This window comes from Balaenoptera musculus, chromosome 3, assembly GCF_009873245.2.
Source record: "Balaenoptera musculus isolate JJ_BM4_2016_0621 chromosome 3, mBalMus1.pri.v3, whole genome shotgun sequence".
NCBI classification, from domain to species: Eukaryota; Metazoa; Chordata; class Mammalia; order Artiodactyla; family Balaenopteridae; genus Balaenoptera; species Balaenoptera musculus.
In genome coordinates, this window is record NC_045787.1 from 155,461,662 (window position 1) to 155,480,671 (window position 19,010).

Below are 19,010 nucleotides of genomic sequence, written 5' to 3' on the forward strand. Positions count from 1 at the left end.
CCCCAAGCCCGGAGTGTGGGAGTCCGAAGGGGCAGAACAGCGAAGAGAGGAGCCCCCAGGCCAACCTTCCCACACCGGCGGCCGTCCACGGCAGGGCGCACCCGCGCGAGCCCTCCTGCTGACCGTGTTCTCCCCCCCACCCCGCTCTGCCACCCGCCTCCAGGCGCGGTCCCAGCTGAGCCTTCGACGCCCCGGCCTCCCGCCCCGCCTCGACGCGCGCCCCCCGCGCGAGCCCGCGGGGAGGCAGGGCAGAGGCGGTGTGGTTGACCCACAAAGCCCCCGGCCGAGCTCCTAGGCCGGGGCGCGAGCGGAGCGGGGCGTGGCAGGGCGGGGCGCGCCGGCCGGGCCGGGCCGGGCCGGGCCGGGGGTGTCGGATGTCACCCCCAGCGCACACCTCGGCCGGGGGGCGGAGGAGCGAACCACTGAGATGCGGAGACCTCCCCGGTCCTAGAGCGGAGCAGGAAGTGTCCCAGGGGAGGGAGCCGGAGGGCTTCGGCCTTTCCTTTCCTCCGCGTCCGGCGGGCTCCGGAGGCGGTCAGGCCTGCACGGCCCGCCAACTGGGACGCGGCGCGGCGGTGAGTGCGGCCCAGGCGGCCCAGGCTTCTGTGGCCCGCGCGCCCTGCCTCGCTTCCAGGATCTGTGCGGTGAGTCTCCGGGGAGGGGGATAAGACAACACAAATGTTGTTTTTCAGGCGCCTCCATTTGCTACCATTTCTTCCCTCCTAAGCGGAGCCGTGGTTTTCTGGATGAGCAGGAGACGGGGGCTCGGCTAGCCAGGGACAGAGTGGCCTCTGCAGAGAACCCGCCTCAGGAAGCACACCCGGGGGACCGGGCTGGAAGGATGAGGAGCTGCTGCCGCAGACTTCCGCCGCAGGAGGGATTTGAGTTAGACACAGGGAAGGAGTTCCAGGCTGTGAGGTGAGGAGCCGGGAACTGGTTAAAGTGGAGGTGGATGTGTGTATGTGTGGGGAGGGAAAGGGAGAGAGGGAAAAGGGAGAGAGATCCGGAGCGAGGAAAAGCTTGCCCTTTTTCCTGGCATAAAATGCCCATCCCCTCCTCTTTCTGCTGATGCAGCTCTGTTCCTCCGCCTAGAGCTTCTTTAAGCATGCCCCGCCCCCCTGTGGGATCCTCTTGGGACCAGCGTTAATTCATTCATCACACATCATTTCTGAGCCTCCTATGTGCCCGGTGCTAGGGTGACAGGAACACGGCTGTCTGGTTAGGGATGATGGGCAGAGCCTCGAGCCAGATGCCCCAGAGCGGGCATCTGAGTACTGACTGAGGGTGGGGCACAGGTTGGGTGCAGACCTGAGGAACCTAGAGGCCCTGCAGGTGTGTGATGGCTGAGTTCATGGAACGTGGCAAGTGAGTAAGGCTGAGATTGGGTGTCAGATGCAGGAGCAGACACTGGAGGAAATCCGGAGGCGGGGCAAGCTGTAGCGTGTCCAGCCAGATACCCTCAGAGTCCTTTTATGCCAGTCTGTATTTGTTTTTATGTTGGAAAGCAAAGAGGTATAGAGATCTGGGGTTTTCTGATTGCCATTCAGTGGCTTTGTTGTTCTTCTGTGAAGAACACTTGTCTTCCTGTGAAATGGGACTGAGGCCTGCGTTTTGCATGGAACCCTTGGGGGGTGGGGACACTGAGCTGTTGAGATTAAGGTGCTGGTATGCTGGGGAGCCTCATAAACCCGGTCAGGAGGGCAAGTGACCATGTCCAAGGATCTCAGAGGCCTTATGGTGGCTGGGGGAGGACTGTGTGCGACCCCATGTGCCATTCATTTTCCCTGGGTCTCATAGTTTTGAGTAGTGGCCGCTACTCTCTGATTTCGCTCTGTGTGTGTTCACTGGGGAGGTGGAGGGGCCCCTGAGCCCCACCCTGCAGATGTGGAGGCTGTGCCCTGAGTGCCCAACCTCTGTTCTGCCTGAGAAAGGTCTGTGAGGTGTGTGTGGTTTTCTTCATTGTGGTTTGAAGAGAAGAGAAGAGAAGGCAAGATGGGTGGAGGCCAGGTGGAAGGTCCAGACATCGTTAAAAATATGCTAAAGTTTACTATTCAGACTTTAGTGAGTTGGGTGGAGGTTCATCTGAAAGCCCTGATGTTTTTAATTACATAATGTTATTTTTCTGTAAGAAACTCAGGATGTGGCTGCCTCTTTTGACTTTCTCCATCTCTTGTCTGGGGATCTTCTCAGCTGTCTGCTTTATTCCCTGCTTCCCAGTGCATATTCCACTGAGCAAGGCCGATTCTCAGTCTGTGTTGGTCTAGCACTGATTGTCAGACCTAGCCACCAGCAGGATGAATTTCCTGGATCAGCTTTGAAGACTTTTCCTGTGCATGTCTGTCTTTGTCCTTCTAGCTCATTTTGTAAAGGTCTCAAGGGCAAAGACGGTGACTTTGGCTCTGAAGCCTCAAGATAGCGGCCTTCTCAGCTCGTCCATTTCAGGTCCTTTCCAGGAGGACCTGGACACCGAAGGTACCACAGAGCGTTAATTACATCTCTCTCCTGCATGCCGCCCTGTTGGTCTCCTGGGATGCTTGGAACACCAGTGCCACGTTGAAATGCCACTGATTTTCTCCTGGACTCCCTGCCTTGTTTGTCCAGTCACCCAGTTAGGGGAATCACAAAATGATGCTTTTGGGAATGGGGTCATTCCTTCTCTCCCTTTGTGTAAGGATCATCCACACTGACACGTCTCACATGTCCCCGGGCTTCTCCCAAGGGCTGGTCTCTGTGGGCTTTTTCACTTTTCCCACCACCACCCCCAAAAAACTACTGCAGGAGACCAGAACATTGAAGCCAGTGATTTCTGTTTGGAAATAGGGTCGTCTTCTGCTGCTGACCCCCATCAAATCCCATCATGCCCACAGCCCTGTGCCCCCGAGTCTTGGCTCCGAAGGAAAGTGAGGAGCCCAGGAAAATGAGGAGCCCACCGGGAGAGAACCCTAGCCCCCAGGGTGAGCTTCCCAGCCCCGAGTCCTCCCGCCGCCTCTTCCGACGTTTCTGCTACCAGGAGGCGGCGGGCCCCCGGGAGGCCCTGCACCGCCTCTGGGACCTGTGCCGGGGCTGGCTGCGGCCTGAAAGGCACACCAAGGAGCAAATTCTGGAGCTGCTGGTGCTGGAGCAGTTTCTGGCCATCCTGCCCCGGGAGATCCAGGGCTGGGTGCGGGCCCAGGAACCTGAGAGTGGCGATCAGGCTGTGGCTGCTGTGGAGGCACTGGAACGAGAGCCGGGGAGACCCTGGCAATGGGTGAGCGGAGGGGGCTGGGCTGGGCTGGCTGGGAGGATGGGAAGGGAGAGGGAGAGAGTGGGGCTGGGCAGCAGGTGTGGAAAGGGTGGCCACCTTGTGCTTTGATGGTTTGGTGGGGTCACACGTCCCCTGGCCAGGGATGAGGAATTCCATCTAGAGCTATGTGCTTCGGTTATGCCCACATTGAAGTTTGGTTTCCTAAAAAAGCAGATTCCATTCCCTAAAGGCCCTAATTGGTGGCATGGTTATGTTACCCCCCTTTATAGCCCTGTACAAGGCTGGGACTGAGCTTCTAGTGGTAGAGTCAACAGTCAGCAGGCCCAGGGAGGGAGGGGTTTGCCCAGTCCCTGGCACAGTTGCTGGTCCTCATCTGGCCAGGGACCTCTCCACCGAGCTCTGAAAAGCCCTCTCTGGGATTGCAGCTCAAGCACTGTGAAGACCCCGTGGTGATTGACGATGGGGACAGCCCTCCAGACCAGGAGCAGGAGCGGCTGCCAGCAGAACCCCAGAGTGACCTTGCAAAGAGCCAGGACGCCCAGCCCATGGCCCTGGCTCAGGGCCCCGGGCTTCCAAGCAGACTCTCGGGCCAGCTCAGCGGGGACCCAGGTAGGGAGCCCAAGGGAGTGGGGAAGGGGTATTTGTACCTAGTCCTGTGCACTTGGGAGTAGCTCTTGACATTTTTAGTTCTCTCCTTCCCCCTAAGTAGCCTGGAACCATTTTCAGCGTCTGGTTCTTCCCTAGAGCAATTCAATCAGAATCTCATGAGAGTATCCTCTTCATGGGTGCCAGGTCTGCCCAGAGGGACCTCTACTATGGGTAGGTGTTTTTGAGGCTGCATCATCTTGTCTCTTTGAGGGCGCACCTCTGGGCTTTGCTGGTCCGGGGACAGCTGGGCACCGTTGCTGTCCCACTAGGGCCTGTGTGGGGAGCTGAGCATGGCCATGTCCTCTTGTCTCTCTGAACCTCTCTTTCCCCAGCCAAACACCTTCTGCTCTCAGGATTGTTATAATACTGCAAAGAAATATAAAAATGCTTCCTAGGGGATAGGGTGATATCTTCAGGACTTCGAGCATGGATGTTGGCTAGACATGTCTGAATATCTGTACAAAGTGCACTAATGGCCACAGGCAGGTGGCTTTGGCAGCAGATACACTTGGCTTTGAATCCTCCAGGTATGACCCCCGGGGCATGCTTCTAAACTCTGCAAGCCTCAGTTTCCTGGTCTGTCCAGTGCAGATAATCCCAATAAAGTGAGTCACATGAAATTTTGGTTTCCCAGTACATATAAAATTTGTGTTTATACTGTAGTCTATTAAGTGTCCATTATGTCCATAAGCATTATGTCTGAAAAATCAATGTACATACTTTAATTGAAAATATTTTATTGCTGACTATCACGTGAGCCTTCAGCACGATGAGATCTTTTTGCTGGTGAAGGGTCTCGCCTCCATACTGATGGCTGCTGACTGATCAGGGTGGTGGTTGCTGAAGGTTGGGGTGACTGGCAATTTCTTAAAATAAGACCACAATGAAGTTTGCCTCATTGATTGAATCGTTCCTTTCACGAACAATTTCTCTGTAGCACGTAATGCTGTTTTATAGCATTTTACCCACGGAACTTCTTTCATTTTAAAATTGGAGTCAGTCCTCTGAAACTCTGCCATTGCTTTATCAACTAAGTTCATATAATATTCTGAATCCTTTGTTGTCATTTCAGTAGTCTTCACAGCTTCTTCACCAGGAGTAGATTCCATCTCAAGAAACCACTTTCTTTACTCATCCATAAGAAGCAACTCCTCATCCATTCAAGTTTTATCATGAGATTGTCGCAATTCAGTCACATCTTCAAGCTCCACTTCCAATTCTGGTTCTCTTTGCTGCTTCCACCACATCTGCAGTTTCTTCCTCCACTCAAGTCTTGAACCTCTCAAAGTTATCCATGAGGATTGGTATCACCTTCTTTCAAACTTCTGTTAATGTTGATATTTTGATCTCTTCCCATGAATGTTCTTTTTTTTTATCTGGCTGTGCCACGCAGCTTGTGGGATCTTAGTTCCCCAACCAGAGACTGAACCTGGGCCCTGGCAGTGAAAGCACCGAGTCCTAACCAGTGGACTGCCAGGGAATTCCCGTGAATGTTCTTACTGGCATCTAGAACGGTGAATCCTTTCCAGGAGATTTTCAGTTACTTTGTCCAGATCCATCAGAAGAATCACTGTGTACGGCAGCTATTGCCATGTGAAATGTATGTCTTAAATGATAAGACTTGAAATTTGAAACTACTCTTTGAACTATGGGCTTCAGAATGGATGTTATGTTAGCAGGCATGAAAACAATGTTAATCTCGTACATCTCATCAGGGAGCTCTTGGGTGACTAGTCAAAAAGCAGTACTATTTTGAAAGGAATCTTTTTTTCTGAGCAGTAGATCTCAACAGTGGGCTTAAAATATTCAGTAAACCATGTTGTAACCAGATGTGCTGTCATCTAGGCTTTGTTCCATTTATAGAGCACAGGCAGAGTAGATTTAGCATAATTCTTAAGGGAAGTTTTAGGAGTTTTGGAATTGTAAATGAGCACTGGTTTCAACTTACAGTCACCAAATGCATTAGCACCTAACAAGAGAGTCAACCTGACCTTTGAAGCTTTGAAGCCAGGCATTGCCTTCTCTCTAGCAATGATAGTCCTAGGTGGTACCTTCTTCCAATATAAGGCTATTTTGTCTAAACTGAAAGTCTGTTGTGCAGTGTAGCCACCTTCATTTAATGATCTTGGCTAAATCTTCTGGATGACTGGCTGCTTTACCTTGGACTTTTATGTTATGGAGACCGGCTTTTTCCCTTAAACCTCGTGAACCAACCTCTGCTAGCTTCAAACTTTTCTTTTGCAGCTTCCTCACCTCTCTCAGCCTTAATAGATGGAAGAGAACTAGGGCCTTGTTCTGGATTAGGTTTTCGCTTAAGGGGATGTTGTGGCTGGTTTGATCTCTCCAGACCACTAAAACTTTCACCATATCAGCAATCAGGCTGTTTCGCTTTCTTGTGTGTTCATTGGAGTAGCACTTTTAATTTCAATAACTTTTTGTTTGCATTTGCAGCTTGGCTGTTTGGTGCAAGAGGCCGAGCTTTCAGCCTGTCTCAGCTTTTGACATGCCTTCCTCACTAAGCTTAATTATTTCTGTCTTTTGATTTAAAATGAGAGGTATGCGGCTCTTCCTTTCATTTGAACCCTTAGAGGCTATTGTAGGGTTATTAATTGGCCTAATTTCAGTATTGTTGTGTCTCACAGAATAGAGAGGCCCGAGGAGAGGGAGAGAAATGTGGGAGCCATTGGAACACACACAACATTTATCAGTTAAGTTTGTTGTCTTATATGGGCATGGTTTACGGCACCCCAAAACAATTACAATAGTACCATTAAAGATCACTGATCACAGATCACCGTAACAAATACAATAATGGAAAAGTTTGAAATATTATAAGAATTACCAAAATGTGACACAGAAACATGAAGTGACCAAATGCTGCTGGGAAAGTGGTGCCTCTAGGCTTGTTTGATGCAAGGTTGCCACAAACCTTCAGTTTTTTAAAAAAGTAATATCTGCAGAGTGCAATAAAATGAGGTATGCCTGGATACCCATAAAATACTGAACAGGGGGCCTGAGCTGCCCATGATTTGTTTTTTTTGCTGCGCCGTGCAGCATGCGGGATCTTAGTTCCCTGACCAGGGATCAAACTCGTACCCCCTGCAGTGGAATCATGGAGTCCTAACCATTGGACAACCAGGAAATTCCTGCCCATGATTTCTAGTTGAAGTAATTAATCATCATGGAAAGAAGTGGTGCTCTCACCTTGAAGGAAGTGACCTGTAGGGTGTGAGGGTTAGTTTGGGCAGACTTGTGCTACAGTTGTGCTACAGTTATAGATGGGAAAAGAAAGTATGAGGAGACCAGGAATGCGTTCTTATGATTCACAGAAGTTGTCCTTGTCATTGTAATAAGGTTTTCAGTTTTTAAAAGTTACATATTACATTTCTTTACGTGTGAAACTATACTGATTTCTGTACAAATCAAATTAACTCTCCAGCCTCTCCTTGGTTAAAAGTCAAGACAGATGTGCTCGTTTGTTTGGGCTGCCATAATAAAGTCCCACAGACTGGGCAGCTTAAACAACAGAAATTTATTGTCTCACAGTTCTGAAGGCTGGAAGTCCTAGATCAAGGTATCAGCAGAGTTGGTTTCTCCCAAGACCTGATTCTCCTTGGCTTCTAGACAGCCATCTTCTCCCTGTTTCCTCACGTGGTCTTCCCTCTGTGTGTCTGTGTCCTAATCTCCTCTTATTATAAGAGCATCAGGCATATTGGATTAGGGCTCACCCCAGTTACCTCATTGTAACTTCATTATCTCTTGAAAAGCCCTATGTCCAAATCTAGTCCCATTCTGAGGTACGGGGGGTTGGGACTTCAACATATGAATTTGGCAGGGATGCAATTCAGCCCATAACCACAGGCTTGAGAAACAACCATTTGCCCAAATAAACAATGCATGTGCAAGCAGCCTGGGTTATGCAGGTTGATGGTGGCCATGACAGGACCCGCAGGAGGAGGAGGCGCTTCGGGAACTGTAGCAGCCTACTCACTTCCTGGTGAAGTTCTGAGATAATCCAGCTACCATGGATGGGCTTTGGGTCAAGAGGGTCAGCGCTTCCGTTTCCTTGATCAATAATGAGTGGACAACGTAGGCATGATGAGACTTAGCTCTTAAGAACACCTTAAGCGTTCAGGTGATTTATCTTTGGGAAGCACTTCCAGTAAAAGCCATATAGTTCCTAATCTTGAAGCTCTTCCCCAAAATATAGATTTTGTTTAGAGGCTGAAAGCTGTCCAAAGTAATCTTTAAAGCGTCGATGTGCTCATTTATCATGGGGAAAGATAGGGTAGGGCTGTGTATTATAGCCCAGAAGGTGGTAGGTGTGAGAGCAGAATTAAAACATGCCTTCCTCAAATCCATGCCCACCTCGCCTGAGCCTCTGGCAGCAGAGTGGTGAGGCTGCCTTCCGTGGGGAATTCTCCTCACACACCCCCACCCAGATGTCCCTGCTGGCTGAGCTGGCTCCTGTCTCAGGCCGTTGTTCCAGAGAGCCACACCTGCCCCTGCTGGAAATGCCGAAAGCCTCATGTCCCAGGTGTGAAAGCTGAGGAACACTGGCTTCTAATGTTAGCTTTGACACTGATTTCACATTATGAGCTGCAGTTAACCTCCCAGATTTTCTCCAAACTGAGAGATGATAGTGCAGCTTATTCTGTGAAAGGAGCACCTTTTGAAACACAGTTCATTTTGACGTGGCTGCACCGTGGGCCGGGTATGTGGCTCACTTCTTGCAGAAGCCTGGGTGTGTGCTGGTCAGGGGAGAGAAATCACATGACAATGTAGCAGAGGCCCTTGGTAGCCCAAATAAGGGAGAGTGAGATGATCCCAGTACTACACTGTGTACACATTTTGAGTGATGGTGGTTGGGCACTGTGGGAAGTGCTCTTCCAGGAGCATCTGCTAGAGATAATAGTCTTTCTTAAAGAGCTTTGCAATTTATAAACTTATAAATGTATAAATTTGTATGACACTGGAGTCCGACAATAATCTTAATTGCTAGCAGCTCTTACTGACCCCTTTTACTCCATGGAGCTTTAACCTTCATTTCACTTGTATTGTGGATGATACAGCTGAGGTCCCTGGACCTGCAGGGAGTCACATAGCTAGTTGGTGGCAGAGCCAACTGGAACCCAGGCATTCCCTGTTAATGCCCCCACTGACATGTCTGAAAGCAAAGTGACAGAAATCTTTATTTTGCAAGTGCTTTTTTTTTTTTTTAAACTTAAATTATTTATTTATTTATTTATTGGCTATGTTGGGTCTTTGTTGCTGCGCGCGGTCTTTCTCTAGTTGCAGCGAGCGGGGGCTACTCTTCGTTGTGATTTGTGGTGGCTTCTCTTATTGCGGAGCACAAGCTCTAGGTGAGCGGACTCGGTAGTCGCGGTGTGTGGGCCCTAGGCGCGCGGGCTTCATTAGTTGTGGCTCATGGGCTCTAGAGTGCAGGCTCAGTAGTTGTGGTGCACGGGCTTAGTTGCCCCGCAGCATGTGGGATCTTCCTGGACCAGGGATCGAACCTGTGTCCCCTGCATTGGCAGGCGGATTCTTAACCACTGCACCACCAGGGAAGTCCCGCAGGTGCTTTTTATGTGCATCATCTGGTAATCCTCTTTCTACAGGTGAAAAAAGAGACCCAGGATTTTATGAGCTATCCATTTCTGATCTCTTTCAGTCCTGCAAGACACTTCCCTTCTTCAGGAAGCGAGTTTGAGGGACGCACAGCAGGTGACTGCCCTCCAGCTGCCCCCGGTGAGTGATTTCTTCAGGGGTCTTTGAGAACCCCACATTTGCCTCTCTGTAAGCTGCATGGCAGCTTTTCCAGGACCCCAGCCAGCTTGCTGTCTGCCCCACAGGTTGTTCAGCCCTAGCAGAGAAAAACTAATACAGGAAGGGCGTGAGTTTGTAAGATGCTCTTTTGCATCCCTCCTGCCTGTGTAGTCCTGGCTGTTCACCATGCTGGCTGTTTGTCACCTTCGGGAGCCTTTGTGCAGACAATGATGGTGGAAAACAAATGCCCTGGAGTCCTCATCTGTTGTCCTCTTGGCATCTTAGAGTTCCTTTCCTGTGAGAAAAGAGAGACCTCTTCACTCTTTTACTTCATAGGGTATTTTTTTAATTTAATAATAATCATGGTAATAACTATTTCAGAAATATTAGGAGATGGAGGAAAAAAGCACAGATTATTTCAGCACCGTCACACAACCGTGCAGTGAGTTGTTAGGGAATCTCCTCTGCATTTTCCCCTTCCATGTTCCCTCACGAGGCTTACTTTCTCAGGTGTCCTCACAGGATAGGGGCTGGTGTTGGTCTGGCAGGTGCTGTCACCCGCCTCTTTTCAGCCCAGTTTCTGCCTTCGGCCTTGGTTTCCCACCATACCCCTTCATTTTTATTTCTAACGCTTTCCCTTGGCTGGCATAAAATTTAGTTACTGTACCACAGAGTCACCTCCTCCCACAAGAATGGGCTGTGTGAAGGTATGGACTTTGTTTTGTTTCTGGTTCCCTGGCAGCTGGAAGACTGAAGGACAGTAGATGCACAGGAAACACATCTCAAGTTTGCTGTCCGCGCAATGCATTCGATACGACTTTAAACTTGGGGAGTGGAGAGGGCTCAGGATAGGAAGGAATTAACCAGGGTACATGGGATGGGGTGTCGCTATTCCCTCAGCGCTGTACTCAGGCGCCCTAGTGCTCAGCACACGTGTTTCAGCATCTACTACGTACTGTGATAGTTGTTGAACACAAATGACCCAAAGGAGATGAAACTCATATTTCTTATTAAAACTTGATACCTTTGACCGGTATGACACACACGGAGATACTGTGAATTTAATATCTCATGAGCTTTGGTATTCATCTTGTGAAAGGAAAATGTAGATTTTGATAAATCAATGCTGTTTTATCACTCTGTTGAGGATAGTTTCTGCCTAGTGCACTAGAAATCACCATTGTGAAGGTCTTTTTTTTTTTTTTTTTTTTTTTTTTTTTAAAATTTTCTTTTGTGGTAGAATGTGCATAACATAAAATTTAGTATCTTAGCCATTTCTAATGTACAGTAGTGTTTTTAAGTGTTCAGTAATGTTAAACATATTCACATTGTTGTGTAGCCCACCTCCAGTATTTTTTCATTTTCCCAAGTTGAAATTCCTCACAAATTAAGTAATTAATTCCCTCCATTCCCTCGTATCCCCAGCCTCTTGAAACCACCATTCTACTTTTTCTATGATTTGACTACGCTAGATAGCTCATATAAGTGGAATCCCACGGTATTTGTCTTTTTCTGACTGACTTATTTCATCTAGCGTAATGTCCTCAAGGTTCATCCATGATGTAACGTGTCAGAATCTCCTTCCTTTTTAAGGCCGAATAATATTCCATGGTATGTATGTAATGCATTTTGTTTATCTGTTCATTCATTGATGGACACACCTTTTGGCTGTTATAAATAGTGCTGCTATGATCATGGGTGCACATAAAGTTTATATATTTTTTATTTTTTTACACAATTGTAGATTCATATGTAGTTGTAAGAAATAACAAGAGATCCCTTGTACTTTTATTTTTTATTTTTTATTTTTTTTAAAGGGTGTTGGATTTTTTCTTTTTAATTAATTAATTAATTTATTTATTTATGGCTGAGTTGGGTCTTCGTTTCTGTGCGAGGGCTTTCTCTAATTGCGGCAAGTGGGGGCCACTCTTCACCACGGTGCGCGGGCCTCTCACTGTCACGGCCTCTCTTGTTGCGGAGCACAGGCTCCAGACGTGCAGGCTCAGTAGTTGTGGCTCACGGGCCCAGCTGCTCCGTGGCATGTGGGATCTTCCCAGACCAGGGCTCGAACCCGCGTCCCCTGCATTGGCAGGCAGATTCTCAACCACTGCGCCACCAGGGAAGCCCATCCCTTGTACTTTTACACTAAATGGTAACATCTTGTAAAAATGTAATACAGTATCACAACTAGCATATTGACATTGATACAAATAGGATACAGATCATTTGCTTCACTGGAGGATCCTTCGTGTTGCCTTTTATAGCCAAACCCACTTCTCTTTTACCCCATGCTCTCATCCTTCTCTGACAACCGCTAATCTGTTTTACATCTCTGTAATGTTGTCATCTCAAAAAAATTATATAAATGGATTTATACAATATGTAACATTTGGGAATTGACTGTCAGCATAATTCTGTGGCGCTTCAGCCAGGGTTTTACATGTATCAGTAGTCCATTCCTTTTTTAGTGCTGAGTATAATTCCTTGGTATGGATATAGCACAGTTTGTTTAACCCATTACCTGTTGAAGGACATCTAGGTTTTTTCCACTTTGGGGCCATTTTGCATAAAGCTGCTGTAAACATTTGTGTACAGGTTTTGTGTGAACATCAGTCTTCATTTCTTTGGGGTAAATGTGCAGGCATTCAGTTGTTGGGTTGAATGGCAAGTGCATATTTAGTTTTTCAGGGAACTACTACATCCTTTTCCAGAGTGACTGTACCATTTTGCATTCCTATGAACAATGTATGACTGATCTACATTTTTCACATTCTCCCACCATTTGTTGTCACTTTTTTAATTTTAGCCATTCTGATAAGTGATACCTCATTATGGTTTAAATTTGCATTTCCCTAGTGACTAAGAACGTTGTACATCTTTTCATGTGCTTATCTGCCATCTGAATATCCTCTTATGTGAAATGTTTCTTCATGACTTTTGCCTGTGTTCTAATTGGACCATTTACTTTTTCACTGTTGTTTCAAGAGCTCAGTATATATTCTAGATACTTGTCCTTTGTTGGGTATGTGTTTTGCACATATATCCTCTCACTCTGGAACTTGTCTTTCCATCCCTTTAACAGAGTTTTTAGCAGAGCAAAAGTGTTAAATTTGGATTAAGTCCGGATTGTGAGTTTTTCCTTTTAAGGATCATGCTTTTGGTGTAAAGTCTAAGAACTCTTTGCTTAGTCTTAGATCCCAAAGATTTTCTCCTGTTTTCTCCTAAAAGTTATATAGTTACGCATTTTACATTTAAGTCCATGATATATTTAATCCATGATCTGTGATCCATTTACGTTTAAGTCCATGATCTCTAAGTTTTGTATAAGGTGTGAGACTTAGGTCAAGGTTCATATTTTTTGCCGGTGGACGTCCAGTTGCTCCAGCACCATTTGTTGAAAATGTTGTCTTTCCCCCACTGAATTGCTTTTGCTCCGTTATCAAAAATCTGTTGAGCATATTTGTGTGGGTCTTTTCCCAGGTTCTCTGTTCTGTTCCGTTGATCTATTTGTCTCTCTCTCTACTAATAGTACATAATTTTGATTACTGTACCTATATACTAAGTCTTGAAATTAGGTAGATTGATTCCTCCTTTTTTATTTTTTTTTCTCAAAATTATTTTAGCTATTTTAGTCCCTTTGCCTTTCTCTGTGAATTTTAGAATAATCTTGTCCATATCTATAAGGGGTCTTACTGAGATTTTGATAGGAATTTTGTTAAACCTATATATCAATTTGGGGAGCATTGACATTTTTATCATCTGAATCTTTCAATCTGTGAATGCAGAATGCTTCTCCATTTACTTATATTTTTGGCTTCTTTCATCACTGTTATGTAGTTCTTAGCATATAAATTTTGTGTGTGTTTTGTTAGATTTATATGTAGGTACTTCATTTTTTGAGCAATTATAAATTATATTTTTAATTTTGATGATAACACATCCATTTATAATATAAGAAACACAATTGATTTTTGTATGTTTATTTTGTGTTCTGTGACCTTGATGGATTCATACATCAGTTTAAGGAGGATTTTGGGTTTTTATTTTATTTTAAACAGTTCCTGGATTTTCTGTGTAGACAATCATGTCATCTGCAAATAAAGGCAGTTTTCTTTCTTTCTTTCCAGTTGTTATGCTTTTATTTCCTTTCCTTGCCTCATCCCACTGGCTAGAACTCCCAGCACAATGTTAAATAGCAGCAAAGGGGACAGACATCCATCCTTGCCTTGTTCCCAATATTAGGGCGAATACATTCAGTCTGTCACAATTAAGTATAATGTTAGCTGTAAATTTTAAATAAATTATCAAGTTGAGTAAGTTTCTTAATTCCTATTTTTCTGGAGTTTTTATTATGTGTGGTTGTTGAATTTGTCAAAACCTTTTCTACTTCAGTTGATATGATCTTGTGAATTTTCTTTAGGCTGTTAATATTATGGATTATATTGATTGACTTTTGAATATTGAACCAGCCTTGCTTCCCTGGAATAAACGCCTTCTTGTCATGGTATAAAATTCTATTTATATATTGCTGAATTTTATTAGCTATTATTTTGTTAAGGATTTTTATATCTATGTTGATGAGAGATACCTGTCAGTGGTTTTTGTTTGTTTTCTTTACTGTCTTTGCCTAGTTTTGTTCAGGGTAACACTAGCTTCAGAAGATGAATTGGGAAGTGTCCCCTCTTCTTGTTTTCTAAAAGAGATTGTATAGAATTAGTGTTCATTCTTTGAACATTTGGTGGGATACTCTAGTGAAACTATAAGAACCTGAAGGTTTGGGAGTGGGGTGGGTTGTGTGTGATATTTTAATTATATATTAAACTTCCTTAGTGGTTATAGGGCTATTCATACTATCTGTTTCATAGTGGATGAGTTGTGGTAGTATGTATTTTTCAAAGAATTGTTTCATTTCATCTAAGTTGTTAAATTTTTGTGTGTGGAGTGATTTGTAGTTTTCCTTTATCATCCTTTCTGTTATCAGCAGGGTCTGTGATATCCCTGTTTCATTTCTGATATTAAAAATTTGTGCCTTTATTTTTCTTTGTCAATCATTTCAGAAGTTTTAAATTTTATTGATATTTTCAAAGAACTAGCTCTTTATTTCATTGATTTTTCTCTATTATTTTTCTGTTTTCAATTTCATTGATTTCTGCTCTCATATTATTTTCTTCATTTAGCATGTTTGGGTTTGTTTTACTATTCCCTTTCTGGGTTCTTGAGGTGGGAGCTTAGATAATTGATTTGAGACTCAAATGTAAGCGTTTCTGATGTAAGCATTTTAGTGCTATAAATTTCCCTGCTTTAGCTACCTACTGCTTTAACAGGGTCCCACAGATTATAATACAATGTATTTTTGTTTTCAGTCACTTCAATGTATTCTTAAATTTCCCTTGAGACTTCTTCATCACACTTTAGAAGTGTGGTGTTAAATTTCCAAGGGTTTGGAGATTTTCCTGTTACCTTTCTATTATTGATTTCTATCTCGTTCGATTCCATTGTTTTCAGAGAACACACTGTATTATTTCAACTCCTTCAAATTTGTTGGGAGTTTCTCCTCTCCTTCCAGGATTTCGATGACCCAGTGTATGGTCTGTCTTGGTATATATTCTGCGGCCATTTGAATAACAAAACATTTTGCTGTTGTCTAGTGAAGTGTTCTATAAATGTTGATTGGCTCCTATTTGTTGATGGTGCTATTGAGTTTTTCTGTAACCTTGCTTATTTTCTAATTGATTGTTGTATTAGTTTTTGAGAGAGGGATGTCGAAGTCTCCAACTATATAGTAGCTGATTTGTCAGCTATAGTAGCTGATTTGTCTATTTCTCTTTTCCGTTCTGTCAGTTTTTGCTTCACATATTTTGCAGCTCTTTTGTTTGAGACATACACACTTAGGATTGCTATGCCTTCTTGTTGGATTGACCCTTTTATTATTATATATAATGTCCCCCTCTATCTGATAATTTTCTTTATTCTGACGTACCTTATCTGGTATAAATGTAGCTACTCTTTCTTTTGATTAATAATTGCATAAAGGGCTTCCCTGGTGGCACAGTGGTTGAGAGTCCGCCTGCCAATGCAGGGGACACGGGTTCGAGCCCTGGTCTGGGAAGATCTCACATGCCGCGGAGCGACTGGGCCCATGATCCACAACTACTGAGCCTGCGCATCTGGAGCCTGTGCTCCGCAACAAGAGAGGCCACGATGGTGAGAGGCCCGCGCACCGCAATGAAGAGTGGTCCCCACTTGCCACAACTAGAGAGGGCCCTCACACAGAAGTGAAGACCCAACACAGCCAAAAATAAATTAATTAATTAATTAATTTAAAAAAATGTACTTAAAAAAATAATAATAATTGCATATTAAATATTTTCCACCCTTTCTCTTCCAACCTGTCTGTATCATTAGGTTTGAAGTGAGCTTCTTTTAGATAGCATATAGTTGGGTCATGTTTTTTAATCCATTCTGCCAGTCACTGTGTTTTAACTGATGTACACAGACCATTTGTATTTAATGTAATTATTGGCATGTTAGGGCTTAAGTCTGTTCTGGTTTTTTTTCTATTTGTTCTGTTTTTTGTTCATTTTCTTTTTCTTGACTTCCTGTGGGTTACTTGAACATTTCAAAGAATTCCATTTCTGTTTGCCTAGTGCATTGTCAAGTGTATATCTTTATATTGTTAAAAAAAAATATTCAATACCACTTGTTACAGATGGTAAGGCAGACTTTATTCAGGACCACCTCGACAGGTATAGGGACCACTGTAGCGGAATTTTACAGTGGAGGAGAGAGGTGGGGCTTAATTCCAAATACAACATGGGCAAATGGGAACTTATAGCTTATAGCCAAGGAGCAGGGTGGGGTCAGTGGATGGAAAATTGCTAAGAGAAAGCGTCAGGGATAGAAGGGATTCTGGCTAGACCAACCTAACAGGATTCTTGCTGCAGACAGGCCAGGGTGACCAGACATCACCTAGGATGAGGAAGCCAATTAGATGTGGAAGACAGGACGTTCTGGTTAAACTGACTTATGCTGAAATTGAGTTTTACAAGGAAGTGCACAGATGGGCCCAGGGGAAGGTTCAGGAGCCTGACTAAAGTTTGGTCAAGGAAAGAATCTTTGTCAATATAGCTTTTTAGTGATTGTGTTGCAGGAAAAATGGGGCACGAGAGGATGGTCATGTCCCAGGTCTTGGGGGAGTTCCTGGGACAGCCACTAAGTGAGGGTCCTTGGCTTCACACAGGAAAGAATTCAAGAGCGAGCCATAGTAGTGTGAAAGCGGTTTATTTAGAGAGATACACACTCCGCAGACAGTGTAGGCCTTCTCAGAAGGCAAGAGGCAGCACTGAAATATGGGGTGGTTAGTTTTTATGGGGTGGGTAATTTCACAGGCTAACGAGTGGGAGGATTATTCCAGTTATTTTGGGGAAGGGAAAGAGATTTCCAGGAATTGCGCCACCACCCATATTTTGGCCTTTTATGATTGGCCTCAGAACTGTTATGATGCCTGTGGGTGTGTCATTTAGCATATGCTGATGTATTACAAGGAGCATATAATGAGGCTCAAGGTCCACTGGAAGTCGAGTCTTCCACCATCTTGGGCCTAGTAGGTTCTAACCGGTTTTTGTGGTATCCTGTTCTCCTTAATGGTTGTGTAATTTTTTTAATGGTTGTGCCCTGCCCCCTTCCTTCCTGTCTCAGTTGCTCTAAGTATTAAATATACATAACTTATCACAACACTTTACATCCCTTCCCCCTCCTCCTTTTATAATACAATTGATTTAAATAGTTTCTCTGCATACATTTAGAACCACGTCAGACATTTACAACCATGTCAGACAATGTTATAACTGGTGCTTGAACTATCAAATATTTATTTAGAAAACTTAAAAGGGAGAAGGACAGCCTATCACCTTTGCTCATATTTTGACTTAACTTTTTCCTTTCTTCCTTTCTTATGTTCCATAGTTCCTTTTTTTATTGTTTCCTTTCTGTTTAGAGAATTTTCTTTAGCCATTCTTCTAGGATAAGTCTGCTGGTGGCAAATGTACCTTTTTTTTTTTTTTTTTGGCTGCATTGGGTCTTCATTGCTGTGCACGGGTTTTCTCTAGTTGCCTCGAGCTGGGGCTGCTCTTCGTTGTGGTGCATGGGCTTCTCATTGCGGTGGCTTCTCTTGTTGCGGAGCACGGGCTCTAGGCATTCGGGCTTCAGTAGTTGTGGCACGCGGGCCCCGGAGCGCAGGCTGAGTAGCTGTGGCTCACGGGCTTAGTTGCTCCGCGGCATGTGGGATCTTCCCGGACCAGGGATCAAACCCGTGTCCCCTGCATTGGCAGGTGGATTCCTAACCACTGTGCCATCAGGGAAGTCCACAAATGTACCTTTATTTGACTCATTTGAAAATGTCTTGGGCTTCTGTGGGGGGTTGGGAGTTCCAGCTCCCCATGTGGTCTCCACTGATACAGTGTGTGTTGGGGTGGTGTGGGGGAAGGACTGTTATTAGTCAGCAGGGATGGAAGTCCCAGCTCTCTGCTTGGCCTTGGCCTTCTCTGAGACCACCAGTGGAGGTGTTGGGGCACTTCATTGCAGCCTGGTGAGGGTGCAAGTCTAGGCTCCCACTCATTCTCTGCTAGCATGAGCGAGGTTGGGGGCCATGTTTTTCTGTGGTGCTTGGCTGGACTAGAGCGGTTATTGTCTGTCTAGCTACTTTCCTGGTCCTGTGGCTGAGAGAACAGGCTTTTGTTAGGGTTGTATTTTTATCTGTGCCTGTTGGTATTTTGGGGTCACTTGCTCCTTCAGCTTCAAGTTTTGCTATATGAGGCAGAAAGAAAAACCAGGGTACTCACCACTCTCTGTTGTTCCTCGCTGTGTTGTCTGAGGTCCCTAGCTGGTATGCCTTCCTCTCTCCACCTTTCAGAGAGAGTTTGCTGTGTTTTTTTAATATATAATTTCCTGGGGTTTTAGTCGTACTTAGTGGGGGGAATTAAAGGAACGTATGTCTGCTCCATCTTCGAGAAGGCAGCAGAAGTCTCCTCTGAAAATTTAATTTTAAATGGACATATTTATTTCCCCCACCCATTCTTGTTATAAAAATTGGCAAGATTTAGAAAGTGAAAGGATAGTACATGTTTCCAGTTATCTGAGAAGATCTCTGAGTGTTGTGATGAACTTCCTTCTGTTCTCTGCTGTTTTATTTGTGCCTTTCTGGGATCATGCTGTATTGAGTCCTGTTTTTATGCTTTGTCTCCCGTGTGTATGTAAGCATTTCTCCATATGATATAAAAGCTCCCTGGGTATACTGCTAAGTGGCTGTGTCAGATTGTCAGTGATTGGAGTATCATTGATCCATTTACCGGGC

At 45.0% G+C, this 19,010-nt stretch overlaps 1 protein-coding gene across 2 annotated transcripts in view; it reads left to right on the forward strand.

Moving 5' to 3' along the window:
• The first annotated feature begins 373 nt into the window (after window positions 1-373).
• The window catches only part of ZNF496 (zinc finger protein 496), a 40,573-nt gene continuing 21,936 nt past the window's right edge, over window positions 374-19,010 (forward strand). For both annotated transcript variants that reach the window (XM_036847025.1, XM_036847027.1), the window contains exons 1-6: window positions 374-575; window positions 693-918; window positions 2,356-2,472; window positions 2,821-3,247; window positions 3,670-3,853; window positions 9,564-9,640. In XM_036847025.1, coding sequence (XP_036702920.1) covers window positions 2,858-3,247; window positions 3,670-3,853; window positions 9,564-9,640 — 651 coding nt within the window. In that variant the 5' untranslated portion in view covers window positions 374-575; window positions 693-918; window positions 2,356-2,472; window positions 2,821-2,857. The remainder of the gene's footprint in view (window positions 576-692; window positions 919-2,355; window positions 2,473-2,820; window positions 3,248-3,669; window positions 3,854-9,563; window positions 9,641-19,010) is intronic.